The 14,311-nt window shown below is 38.0% G+C and overlaps 1 protein-coding gene and 1 long non-coding RNA gene across 4 annotated transcripts; one reads left to right on the top strand and one right to left on the bottom strand.

Annotated features, from left to right (window-relative positions):
* The first annotated feature begins 6,485 nt into the window (after positions 1–6,485).
* Positions 6,486–7,095, top strand: LOC110938196. Its single transcript, XR_002591266.2, has 2 exons — positions 6,486–6,527; positions 6,815–7,095. It is a non-coding gene; the product is annotated as an uncharacterized LOC110938196 (long non-coding RNA).
* Positions 7,096–8,078: 983 nt separating this feature from the next.
* On the bottom strand, positions 8,079–11,392 carry LOC118486615. 3 transcript variants are annotated; one of them, XR_004879232.1, is made up of 6 exons: positions 11,161–11,392; positions 10,801–10,971; positions 9,937–10,703; positions 9,735–9,788; positions 9,426–9,577; positions 8,079–9,351 (listed from the first exon to the last, which is right to left on the bottom strand). XR_004879232.1 is itself a non-coding variant. In XM_035983189.1 (5 exons), the coding sequence occupies exons 3-5, from the start codon at positions 9,775–9,777 to the stop codon at positions 9,190–9,192; spliced, it is 357 nt and encodes a 118-aa protein (XP_035839082.1). In that variant the 5' UTR covers positions 9,778–10,703; positions 10,801–10,971; positions 11,161–11,392; the 3' UTR covers positions 8,079–9,189. The 3 variants fall into 3 exon arrangements, 1 of the variants encoding a protein (XP_035839082.1); XR_004879233.1 differs by having other exon boundaries at positions 9,735–10,362; positions 10,610–10,703; XM_035983189.1 differs by having other exon boundaries at positions 9,735–10,703.
* Between the last annotated feature and the right edge of the window lie 2,919 nt (positions 11,393–14,311).

Here is a 14,311-nt window from a genome sequence, read left to right as displayed (position 1 = left end):
TAAAAGAGCTCCAACAGTGTGAAGAATGCCAAAAGCACGCGCCAACCAGCCTCCGAGCCAAGAATGAGATGATACCAATAACCACAGCATGGCCCTTCCAAAAGTGGGGCGTCGACATCGTTGGGCCCTTTCCAAGATCAAGCGGAAGCGCTCAATACCTGCTAGTTGCGGTGGATTATTTCACCAAATGGGTGGAAGCCCGACCATTTACAATCATCTCCGGCTACAACGTGACACGTTTCTTCTGGGAACAAATCGTATGTCGATTCGGTCTTCCACTCTACATTATAAGCGACAACGCAAAACAGTTTGCAGAAAACTCATTCAAGCGCTGGTGCGAAAATCTAAAAATTAACCAAGTATTTTCCTCGGTTGCCCACCCTCAGGGTAACGGGCAGGTCGAACAGATAAATCGACGAATCATCGATGGGATAAAGAGGAGGCTCGGTTACGAGGGAAAAGGTTGGGCAGACGAGCTGCCAAACGTTTTATGGGCGCACCGGACATTGCACAAAACTAGCAACGGAGAAACGCCGTTTAGTCTTACCTACGGTACCGAAGCAGTGATTCCCGCTGAGATCGGACTCCCAAACCAGAGGTGCAAGGATTGGGAGGAAAACGAGCATGAACTCCGATCCAACCTTGACTTGTTAGAAGAGCGCCGGAACATCGCGGCAATCAAGGAAGCCCGATACAAAAAGAAGATTGAGAAATACTATAACGCCCGGGCAAAACTCTACAAGTTCAAGGTCGGAGATTATGTGCTCCGGAACAACGATGCAAGCCGCATCGAAGCCCCCGGCAAGCTAACCCCTAAGTGGGAGGGACCATACCGAGTCAAAGAGGCCAGTGATAAGGGCTCGTATGTGTTGGAAAAGATCGATGGAACTCCTGTACCCCGGACGTGGAACGGGGTGCACTTAAAGAAATGCTTCATGTGAATAGCCTGCTACGGCTAAAGAAGATCGCTATTTTGTGTTTTCTTTTATTTCCAATTTCCGTATGTAATTCGTGAGGGTAATGCCCCGATAATTTTCTATTTTCTATGTAATCGGGATGTTTTTTCCCCGGACCAATGATTAGCAGAACAATGAATAAAGCGATCCGTACTTTTACAAGTATAAAAATAGCATATATATAAGTTCGAACGATATCAAAAAATGTGCACAAACGGGCCTCGACCCATGCCTCGCGCCGATCGAGAAGGCTTAAATAGTTCTTAACAAATGAGTAAAATCTATTAAGCAAACGGAGCACCCCAAATTCGGTGCGACTGCGAAAAAACTTGCTAGTCAAGGACAGTCAACAAAAAACTCTCTGATGAACTCGATCACCTAAGTGAATCGAGAAATAAAACCCAGGCAAATAGTAAAAGTTTGGACGCAAGCTTGAAACTAAATAGCCAGGGTCAGATACATGGTTATCAAAAGACCATGATATTCATGCAACACATGTTAACCAAATATTCTAAAACAAATTGTACGAGTTACATATCCAAAAGAAAAGAAAATGTTGCACGATTACAAAGAAAAACATTAAGTCTGAATCACGTCATCATCCCCTCCGACGATAGGAAGCTTGCTCCTTTGTTGAATAACGGACAAAGGCTTGTCCACCAAATCTGCCACCTTTCCGAGCACGGAGATCTGGAGCTCATCAAAAGCTTTCACCGCCGCGTCTAACGCATCTTGAGCTCCTGCATCATAACCCGGAACTTCTTCGGCCGAACGAACCGAATCATGTGCGGCTTTGAAGCCCTGTTTTATCCCCTCGTTTGCCCCCACCGCGTTAACACTATTAACAAGATCAGCAACCACCTTCTCTAGCTCAGGACTTTGCTGAACTAGCTTGACGACCCAAGCAACCCCCTCCGATAGGAACCACTGCTTCATAAGCATAAGTTCCGACATTTGGGCATAAAGCTCAACCATCTCAGTGTCACAACGGGATAACATACCCTTTGCTTCGTCGATCACTGCATTATGAGACTCGACGGCCCTATCACGAGCTCTCTCGAGTTCACCTTTTTCTGAGAAAAAAGTAAAATTCAGTAAGATAGAGAAAAGTATATAAACAAAAAAAATAGTTCAAAAAAGGTACCAGTTATCAAGCGATGGTAATCAGCCAGGAGTTTTTTTTTTGGGTAAAGGGTTACCCCGGTGATTCTGTATATTCACAACCAAATAAAACAAGTAGTGTAGGGAGTCTACACTAGTTCAATCATGGGACAGGCCCCATGAAAGTAAAACACGAAGAATCCAAAAATACACCCAATAACGGAAAACATTGAAAACAAACTAGACTAAACTCTAGAAAACTAAACACAAAACTGCTAATCAACCGCCATCATCAGCGACGACAACCCCATGAATCTCCCACTCTTGAAGAAGTTTCCGCACACTAGCCGTGTTTTTCAGTTTTGCTCCCATCAACTTGTATCTTACCGTGTTTATTATAATCTCACTGAGCTGCTCCGGAGGCCTCAACTGATTTTTGAATAACCGAGCATTCCTTTCTTGCCAAATGAAGTAAGTAGTTGCCGCAACTATGAGTTTAGCAACATAAATCAGAGCCGACTTTGATCTAGCACGGACCAGTAACCAGTCGACAACATCCCTCCATTTCGGTGAAATAGGCATCATGGCCACCCTCTGCCTTACTATAAACCAAACTTGAGTCGAATACTTACATTCAAAGAACAGGTGTGGATGCGAGTCAAAATTCTCGAAGCACAACAGGCAACACATCATGTTCATGTTCTTCCGTCTCGATAAATCCCAATTTAGAATTTTGTCTTGAGTTAGGAGTTTACCTTTAATAACCAACCACATCATAAACGCATGCCGAGGAATACATTGTGAAAACCACATAATATTACACCAATTAACTTCCGGTTCCTTATACCTCACCGAATTCCACACACGCGAGGAAGAAAATTCATCTAGATCACTATCATCCTTCCATAATAATTTATCATGCTTTGTCGGATTTAATTGAACTTCGTCTAATTGAATTAACACCGGATAAGTATCTCTCCAAGCCATAGGCCAATTCCAATAACCATGAGAGTAAATATTAGCCACCGAATCATCCAGCCTAAAATCCGCATCGGTAATGGTTCTAGGTGTTAGAAACTCACCGAGCGGTCCTATGTCACACCAGAAATCGAACCAGGCTGAAGTCGAAGCACCATCTCCTAGCTCCGACCAAACATGTTTCCTTATAAGAGGACGCATATGAATTATATTTCTCCAAGACGAACAACAATTCGCAGGAGTTTTACAAACCCAAAAACTCTTGCCTTTCAGCCGATAACTCTGCACCCATTCTACCCATAGAGAATCTCTCTTAGAGACAATGCTCCAAATGTGAAACACCATGAGAGCCTTGTTCATATCTCCAATTCGCCTAATACCCAGTCCCCCTTCATATTTCGGAGTACAAACAGTCTTCCAAGAGACTTTTGATTTACGACGTTTGCATCTCCTTCAATTCCGTTGCATGCCTCTCCTCCGAGCTAGCTTGTTATTTCTCCAGACCGGCAAATTTTTCCTTAAAAGCTTCCAAGTCCTGGAGAGCTTTGTCTCGAGCCTCATGGGCAGCTGCAGCCGAAGCCTGGGAAGATTTGTTGACCTCTTTTGCCTCCGAGACTTGCCCCTTCAATCGATCAACCTGGGATCGGAGGGAAACCAGCTCCTGCTTCGCCTTCGATCGAGCATCACCCTCACCCTTCAAATTGGCGATCTCACGTTTAAGCTTGTGACACGACGACTCCGATTCGACCCAACGCTTATACGTCTCTACCACCAAAGAGTTCGATTGAGCTTGGTTCAGCATCAAGGCGTTCCCAAGCTCCGGTCCACTCATCTTGCGGTAGTAGGAATGTTCAGCAGGAGTTCCCAAATGAAATAAAGACATCTTGGCCGTAAGAACATCCACAATCCTGTCTTTGTTTGCCAACGACCACTCCGGCACGTACTTCTCCAACGCATGGGCCGAATCCATGTTTTCAATGCCGTCCGAACCTAGCTCCCGGGATAAGAAGATAGCTTCAGTATCATACCATAAAGGAGAGGAAGAGGCACTGTCCCCATCATCAATGGGCAAAGCACTCGGCCTAGATACATTAGATGCGACCCCCGTAGTGAACTTACCCGAAGGAGAAGGTTCGGTTTTCTTGAGATCAGATGTACGCAAGTCAGTAACGACCTTAACACCACCTCCGCCAAAGGACAACGGGCTTAACGGAGTTTTTAACAAATGATCCCGTGGAGTGCGGCCCCCATGGAGATGGACATCCAAATTTTCCAGTATACCTCTGGCGGTAGAGAACTCGGTAACCTGGTCGTCGTCGTCAAGTATAATTGTCCTGAAATCCGCCTTCTTCCTTTTCAGTTGTTTGAGCTTCGGGTCAGTTTTAGTCGAAGCAGCCCGCTTTCTTTTCAAGCTAACCTGGGGACGCTCTCCTTCATCTCCCTCATCATCCTCGTCTTCGTTCCGACCATCACCTCCTTTCTCACCACTAGCACGCGTCTCAGTATCCCCGACAGAAAGATGGATCCCTTCATCCTCAATCACAATCTTAGAACCAGAACCTTTCGTCTCTGCCGAACCGGTTTTTCGACCCCCAGCATCGTCAACCGTGACTATCGCCTGAATCGGAGCGGCAGACAACGCCCTCGCTACAGGGGCAGAACCCGAACCACCTTGACCACCAGGAGCTTCAGGCTCACGAATTTGATAAAGATTCTCATGAACAAGGTGTAAATACGGGGGATCACTTTTCGGAGTTTTGGTGGCTCGGATGTCTAGCTCCTTGGAATCGAAAGATTTTAACTGTAAAGCTTCCTTTAAACCCATAGCTGCACAAAAAGACAAACGATAAGTAATATCTATCATCGAACAGAAATATCGAACAAAAAAGGAAGAAAAAATAAAACAATCAATGAAAATACAGAGAGCACCGCACAACTGACCCTCTTTGTTCCATCGGAGGGTAGGATACCACTCCGGTTCGGCCCACATCGTGCTGATCCGCCCCATGACAAGGATGTGTTCCGGATATTTCTGTATAGTCCGGCCTCCTTAATCAAATCAGCATACAATTTCTTGTTGTATTCGAAGTCTTCAGGAAGAGGAAGCGGGAGTTTCGACTTTTTCAACCTCCATGTCATGAACTCCGGAACGCACCGATCGTCAACTAGAAAAAAGTGATCTTTCCAATCTTTTATACTCGTGGTAATCCATGTATAACAGCAGGAGTTCTTGTCCCTGACTTCAAAAGTGTACCAGTTGCCGGACCGATTCAACTTGTAAAAAGCCCGGAACACATCCAAATCCGGGTCGGACCCAAACCACGACAAGCCAACTCAAAATGGCACACCTTGGCAAGGCCAAAAGGGTTCATCTGAGTCAAGTGAACCTCGTGAAACAACAAAACTCCGACCAAGAACTTCGTCAAAGGAAGACGATAGTTACAGTAGTAAAAAAGGCGAGTGTCAATCCCTATCTTTCCCGGAACGAAGGGATAGATGGGTGTGTTCTTTTTCGGAAGAACAGGGTGTAGCGATGCGGGAATCGCGTAGGCTTCTATGTACCAGTCTAATCCCTTCTGAGTCAAAATATTAAAACAACCAAATAGATTGCTTTTATTCGCCATGACAAATAAAGAGGATACTTACCTGTGTAGACGAGACGGTTTCACCACAAAGAAGAAGAAGAAGAAGAAGAAGAAAAGGTAAGGAAGATGGAATAAAAGTGAAAGTAAAAAAGTCACTTTCTCGCCCCTTTTTATAGGCGAGGTGCACCGCCTCAAGGAAATCCAGTAAAAAAGCGCCACGTCATGACAGCTGATGTAAATCAAGCGTCATGTCAGGAGGGAAAAGTTAAAGTTAACCGGCGGTCACCAAACCTAGGTCACCGCCCAATTTCAAACTTTGAAATTAATAAAAACCGCCAATAAAAACCTCGGATCTCAAAATACTCCGACAAATAGTTCGAAGCTTTTGCTATATGGGAACCAGTTTGTACGGCCTGAAGACTCAAGAACCAGTTTGTACGGCCTGGTCAGAGTAGAGCTTCAGATGATCAAGCGATGAACCAGCAAGATCACAAGGAAACAACACGCCGTTAGCCTCGTCACAGGGAGGGGGGCCTCTCTGTGACCAAGCTCGGGCGTGAGAATAAGTATCTGTGAGGAGAAAGTAGGTCAGGAAGAGAGAGAGGAGAGGTTAGAGTGAGAGAGTAGCAGTTACCCGTTTTTAGAGGTTTAAGTAGGGTATTTATAGTTTTTGGGTGTGCTGACGTGGCAAGTTAGTTGGGGTCGGACCAGTCATTATCATGGCAGTTATGCTCGTGGGGCCCAGTTTGTTATGGCGTATCATCATACTCGTTCGTTCCATTTTGTGGTGAAGGATCGTCCGACCTCGTGTATCATGGCTCGGCTTTATGCTTCAAGATGATTCGGTCCGGCTAAGGACGTATCCTCATCATGCACCGACTCGATTTCAACTCCTTCATCTTCAATCGTAAGTCTTCTTTTCATATTCTCAACCAATTCCTTCAGATTCACACTAATTCCCCAATTTCCGATCCTCAATTTTACAAATTCAAGATCACCCTATCTTTCTTCCTATATCTGTTTACTTCACTCGAAATTCTTCCAGTTTTTATGTCAATTTCACATATATAGCCATTGATTCTACATTTACATCAACTTTTACTGCAACAGTCCTTGAATTATGAGCCCTAGATGTTAATTTTATTTACCAGTTGCTTGTGATTTTATTAGGAAACTAAAATTTGTTTGTTACAGTGGTGTTAAGTTGGAGAAACTTAACAAAGCAAAGAAGAACCCCCTTAACAGTGGTGGTGGCAACAGATCTGCTGGTGGTGGAGAAATTGAACAAATCAAAGTAGACCCCCCTTAACAGCGACATCACCATGCCATACCAAATGAGTTGCAGGTTTTGAGAGTATGAAATATGGAAGAAGAAATTGGGTGTGTTGTTGGTAGTGATTTTAGGGTTTGGTTTAGTAAAAATGGGTTTTGTATTAGAGATTAGATCCAGATGATGTTCATAAGATTTGGGTTCAGATTTAGGGAGTGAGAGATTGAGGGATTTTTTTTTAATTTGATTTGTTTTATTTATAAACTAGTTTAAGATCCTGCGAGTTTCGCGGGTGGCTTAACACAAACATATAATATATACCGGTAATGAGATGAACTTTGTAATGAAAGAATTTTTCAATATAAACGTATAAAAATATGATTTTTCTCACTTAGGTAAATATGTTTTGATTCATTTTTTATAGGTATTGAGATGTTATTGTACAAATGATTTTATAGAAATTTTTAGAACCCGGATATATTTCATTTTTTTTAATTATTTTTAATAGCTTTGGTTATTTGATATATATTTTCTTAAATAAAGCATTTTAACCAGTTTTGACCTTAACATATATTGAGCAGAACACATATTGACATGATTTGGTTTTTAGAACCCGTTTTGACTGAGCCGAACCAAATTGGGATTGTTTAAAATCGGTCCATTATGACCAACACCTATTTTGAATTTAACCGGTTTTGACCTAAGTCATATTGGACTTGTCTAAAATCAATATGTTCTAACCCATACCTATTTTGATCATAACCCATTGAGACCTGAACCAAATCGTACCTGTTTTAATGTGACCCCGACCCATTATCCAACCAGCCCGTTTTGCAAATGAAATCAGTTTATTAATACCCTTAGCATGAAAACTTACGAATATTAAAAAAACCATTTTATAAGAAGTTGGCCCTTAGAAAACGGATCCCCTAATTTACTCCAAACTTATCATTATTCATATTCTCATTTCAGTTTTAGATGTGATCTTTCCTGTTAAATCTAGAGTGCTTCCTTTTACTTGAGGTCTAAACCAGCTAAATCATACAAAATACAAAATATGATTATTCTTTCCAAGTTTTATTTCAACGTCATATTTAAACACTTTCACTCAAAACACATAAACAAACACCAAAAATAAGCCACTAATAAATATAATTTAGTGAATCTTTATCTTTAAGCTAACAAAAAAATATCATTTCCAAAGAATATGCCATTTCCCAGCCTTTGGGGCGTTTGCAACACTCCTAGGTTTACTAATTAAACTAAGGTTACCTGTTGTAAGCCGAAACGGTGCCACATTGGCGGGGCGTGAGTATCGAACTGAGATGAACAACTACTTTAGCAAGCTTCTTTTTAAACTTCTCAATCGCATTCGCCACTTCCGCAGGCATATACTCCCTATCATGCTGAGCCAAAACCTCACTTGCCAAAAAATAACAATCAATACTCCTCACCTTACCGGACAATACTCTTTTTCGGTCACCTCACTTCTAATTCCTCCGTAATCAGCTTCACGAAACCTTCAACCATAACATAATGATGTTGTAGTATTTATTTTTAAGCGTCCATTTAAGTTGTAACCATATGTATATGTTTAAATCTATGTCAAAAAAAAATATGTTTAGCCATATATGTTTAGCAAGATTTGCTTTTTTCTAATAGGAATACCCTTTAGAGGCTTGCCTAATAATCAAGGCTGCTGATTATCCTAAATAGGATTGAAAACCTGTGAAGAGTTTCGGGTTGACAACAAAAGAGGCTCCAAAGACTCTTAGATATGATTCTTTTCAGCTACAGTCAAATTTAGGCTAGAATCCACAGAGCAACCAATTTAACTCCCTTGAGACTTCATTCGCATCCACCAAATCCAGTTTGAAAAAATCAATTTGATTAAAAATTAAGATTAAATTAACTCAAAAATCAAATGAGTTTAATTATGTTAAAACTAATTAAATAATAAGAGAATTTCTTCATTCTTATTCATGCAAATAGATAAAGTTTTGAGTCATGGAACTAAAAAAGGATTTACAATTCACCTTTAGGTGCTAATACTGCATATTTCAAAGAGTTCAAAAGGATTAATGCATTTGGTTATATTTCAAAGGGTTTTCACTCGTTTGACCCACCCATCCCATTTAGCACATTTCCTTTAGTTATAAATAATTTAGCTCAACTCATTTGACCCAATGAGGTAGAGCATAACATAAACCAACCCATTTGTATATAAACGGGTCAAGACTGCCAAAATTCAAAAAAAAAAAAAAAACTAAACAACCAGCAAATACCAGACCCTTGTATTCTATGCCTGATGATGATATTTAGTAGCTGATTCAAGAAACTTCCCGCAACCAATAACCGCCTCCTTTGTGTAAGATGCCACTGTTTCCCGAGCTTTATCAAGATGAGCCTTTGTTACAGTGGAAATTTGGTCAATGTACAGCTTGGAGACCTTCTTGACAGTCTGTCACCGCATAGTTGTAATAATTAGAACGCATTAAAATATCTACATAGTCATGCAAACATATAAATAAATACCTGAAAGTGAGGGTCTACAATTTCCTTAATTTTGATCACAGGTGGAGTTAAAGCATTCTTAAACTGAATATAAACCTCTTTGGTCTTCTTGGTTAATGATTGTAGTTGCGCTTCGACGTTAGTTACCACCAACACCCATTGTTCCCTGGCAGCTGGGATCCATTTTTGCGTATATTAAGAATTAGAAAATCAAATTGAGTAAAAAATTAAAAAATTAACTGATCGAACAATACGATACTAATGTAATCAGACCTGATTGTTTAGCTACAAATGGCAAATTTGAGAAAAAAATAAAATAAAATAAACTACCTGAAAACCAGCCAAACGGGCTGCAAGCCAAGGTGGCAGCCATGCACTATGGATCTGAATACAGTTTACAGAATGCAGAATAAGGTTTCTAAAATGCAAGTAAAATCACTGAAATCTGTTTAGGAAACATAGTAAAAGAACATGTACATTTGAAAGAGCCAATGATATTGTAGTATAGCTAAGTTTCACTTTCAGGTTTTACCTCAGTCAGTTCTTTAATCTCTTGTACATTTACAAAATAATTTACTTGAACAGAACCGTCTTTTCGGTACTTAGACCTCAAACCAAGAACCATGACTTCAAGATCTTCCTGTAATTCGGTAAATACCCTTTTATGGGATATTGTTACAAATCAGAATGCATCTAGACAAACAATACTAAATGTATCAGAATCATACAAACAGATTTGAACATCAGATTCACATTTCATTCAGGCAATTTCACAAACACTTGATATGCGTCCAAAATGTTATCTTTTTTTTTCTTTCTATTTAAGCACGTGGATCATTTTTATAACTCTCATAGACGGTCACAGCAGAGCAAAGTAGCTCACATCTATCTGAATCACATCCTTTTCATTTCATCCGTGTCTTTTTCTTTTCCTGCCACAGATGCCTGCTTACATTCCCTTAAGAAGAAGCAATAAACAGTCGATAATACATGGTGTAGAAAGTCATAGGATTGTCTTTTACAACCCACAAAACTCGAATCCTAAGACCATATTTTGAGAAAAAATTAAGGGGTTTTTTTTCAAAAATTAAGGGGATTGTCTGTAGGGCGTGAGTATCGAACTGAGATGAATAAAAATAGATATGCAACTTGATACCATTTTTTGTAAAATATAAGGGTTTTTTTTCAAACAAATTTCCAATTACCTGATCTTGCAACTTGCACCAGCTCTGTAGAGATATCGTTCGAGATGAACAACGCCTAACAACTTGCTCAGGATCAACTTGTCGGAAGCATAGCCTTCAACATAAAAAAAACTTATAAAAAAGGTTAAATCCAATAACTATGATAAATACACAATAAAAATAATAAAAAATACCCTGATGAGGCAACATACCAAAATCCACTCGAAGAAACTACTCCATACGAGGTCGTTCGACAATCAACCGCTAATTACGGCATCATTTTCCTCAATCTCTCATCGATTTCTCCATGAATCAATCCCGATGCCAATCCAAACACAATTCCTCAATCGTAATCTCACAAAAACTTAATAATCTTATTGAATCTGATTATTAAACCAAAAACAATAAAACGACGTAATCTCACAAAAACATAATAATCTTATTGAATCTGATTAAAAAAAGCAAAAACAACAAAACGACACAGAATTAGGTTTAGATCGTCATTACAGATGATCAATTGAGTTGAGATGATAATATTAACGAATCAGAGGGGGTGAATTGTGTATGTATACCTGATGATCTTTCGCATCCTCTTAAAACTTCATCTCTATAATTCTTCGCAAAAGATGGCGGTTGAGAAGAAGACGATTTCAAGAAATAAAAGATCAGTATACAGATATGAAACCCTAAATCTTACCTTGTTGAGATTAGAGATTGAAGGAAAGGGTTCAGTAATTTAGGAAACTCTAATTTCATGAAAGAATGGGGATTGGAGAGATGTAATGACAGAACCTGAGAAAATAAAAGGGAAACGGCTTAAGGGAATTGGCGCTCAATCTCTTTGAGGGAATGGTTTTAGAGTGACAGGTGGCAATAATAGGAGTAAGAATATGCCAAGTGGCATAAGTTTGTTTTGTTTTATTATAAGGTATAGATTTATTTTAGATAAATGAGTAAAATTACAAAAGTACCCTCATGTGCTTTGCACATGACATATTTAACTGGAAATTTTAACAAGGTTATGGGCAAAGGACGTAAGGTGTAATGGTTTTTCTAAAAAAGGACTATAACTGTAATTATTGAAGTTAAAGGCTATCCATTGCAATCTGATACAAACATAAAGGACGAAAAGTGTAATTTTCCAAAAAAAATATGAATAAATGGAAGATTCTTAATATTATGTGATATGAATTTTGTTGCGTATAATCTACGGTTGTTCCATGTTAATTTTGTTCTCCAAAATTATAAGAATTTGATCAATTCTAAGGTTGAAAATTGGGTCAATTGTCCTCAAATTTCAAAGTTTGAATGCTATGAAATAATCGTAAATTTTAGCTTGAATGCTATGAAATAAATTTTATACACATAGAATTTAAAAAAAACACATATTTTTAACCAACCCGACCCGACCCGAAACCCGTTCTGAACCGAACCCGCTCCGACCCGAAACCCGTTTCGACCCGAACCCGTTTTGACCCATGACCCGATCCGACCCGTTTGCCAGGTCTAAATAAACAAGGTAATGGAAGACAACGGCACAAATTGAATCATTGCATCCTACTGTGGTGTTTGATTATTTATATGTGAATAGAGTGAATCATTATTTTATACTAAACAAAAAAATAACAAAACATAATTTACTAAAAACGATAAGAATATAATTGCCTTAGTAAATATATTAGAAATAATAATATATTAATTGTAAAAATTTAATAATAAAAATAATAATAATAATAATAATAATAATAATAATAATAATAATAATAATAATAATAATAATAATAATACATATTTCTTTACATTCCTTGAAGGAATTGAAAAAAAAAACACTCTCTTACCAATAAAAAAAATTTATATTTGAAAGAAGTTACATTACTTGTGGAATGATCCATTCCATTACCATTTATTATCAAATATGTTTATTTTCATTCCATCTGAATGATACATTCTATTCTATTAACTATTCTTTCATACCAAACGCTACCTTAGTGTCCATCATTGTTTTTATATTAATCTCCATTACCATTTATTATCAAATATGTTTATTTTCATTCCATCTGAATGATACATTCTATTCTATTAACTATTCTTTCATACCAAACGCTACCTTAGTGTCCATCATTGTTTTTATATTAATCTTACTCACAAATATTTATTTTTTTTTATCTTTTTTTACAATAACCTAGCCATAATAACGAGTGTTTTTTATCTTTAATATGAGTGCCATATTGTTATACTTATGTAGAGAAAAAAATTATGTTTCGATTGGATGTTTTAGTCCATGGCATTTTTTCCATGTTCATACAATGGTGTTTTAATTGAATGTGATTCAAGGCGTTGTGTTTTACAGTAAAACACCATGACGTAAATAAGACACCATAGCATTGCAAATAATGAATTATGATTCAAGTCATGGTGTGTTAACATCTAGAGTATGTAACATTGTATTGTGATTACAGTCATGGTGTTTTAACATCTGGAATAGCAATGGAATCATTCTAAATGTTTAAAACACCACGACTGTATTATGATTCAATTCATGGTGTTTTTGGAATCTGTATGGTGTTTTATACCTGCAAAAATAACAAAAATCATTACAGATGTTAGAACATCATGTTTGTATTACGATTCAAGTTGTGGTGTTTCTGGAATTCGTATGGTGTTTTATACGAACTGATGATGAATTCCTAAAATAACTGATGTCGTTTTCCATAATATAATATGTTAATGAAGACCAAAATATCATAACCTAAACCTAAGGATCTCGATTAGAAGATGATGAAGAACATACAAGTAATTGTTCGTACTGAGATAATCTGGCTAATCTCTTACGTTCAACCAGAAAAAAAATCAAAATTCGAATTCCCTTAAAAAAACTCCTTAAAAACAGTTACAAAGATGTTATCTTTAATTAGGATTATTAGTAGAATTACCATTATAGCCTTAAACTAATAAAATGGATAGGGACATGTGTCATCACCAGAATCTTTCTTACCCTTCTCACACTTTTAGTCTTTTTTACAGGATCCTCTAAATATATATATATATATAGGGGAGAGTTTAAATGAGAACACCCATTTTTTGTGAGAACCATGAGAACAAATTTCAGCCACTCATTTATATCCCTTGTGTTTTAGTGAAAAGGTTAAATTGGTAATTATACAATCCCCCTTTCCATTATCAAGCAACATCAATTCCTCTCTAATTCACACTCCACCCCCAAAGATCAGAAACTAGGGTTATTCATGCTCCACGCTTGAAGATCTTGGATTAGGATTCATTCACACTCGATTTCGATTGGTGTTTGTGTTCTTCATTCGATTCCAAATCAACTTCAATAATTTATTATGTGATCTTCAACCATTCCAATTGCAGGTATCTTCAACGATTCATTCTTTGAACATAATGATTTGTGTTTTTTTCTATGTTGAATTAACGATCTGATGGTGTTTAACCTCATGAAAGTAACCCTAATTCTTAATTTTTAATTGAAGTTCACAACTGGATGAAGATTGCACTTCTTACCAAAATAGAATTTAGATGTTATACCCATTTGAATCATCAGGTACACTTAATTTTTAATGCACTGTGATTGAGAATTGGAATCTTATAATTGCTATTTTCGATGAATGGTGGCAAACATAATTGAATTTGTTTACCGTTTATTGAAGGTCTAGATTGTGAAGGATTATAATGTGTTGTAAATACTGGTTATAATATTAC

The sequence above is a fragment of the Helianthus annuus genome, chromosome 14 (genome assembly GCF_002127325.2).
Source record: "Helianthus annuus cultivar XRQ/B chromosome 14, HanXRQr2.0-SUNRISE, whole genome shotgun sequence".
Classification (NCBI taxonomy): domain Eukaryota; kingdom Viridiplantae; phylum Streptophyta; class Magnoliopsida; order Asterales; family Asteraceae; genus Helianthus; species Helianthus annuus.
This window is presented reverse-complemented; position numbering and strand designations above follow the sequence as displayed.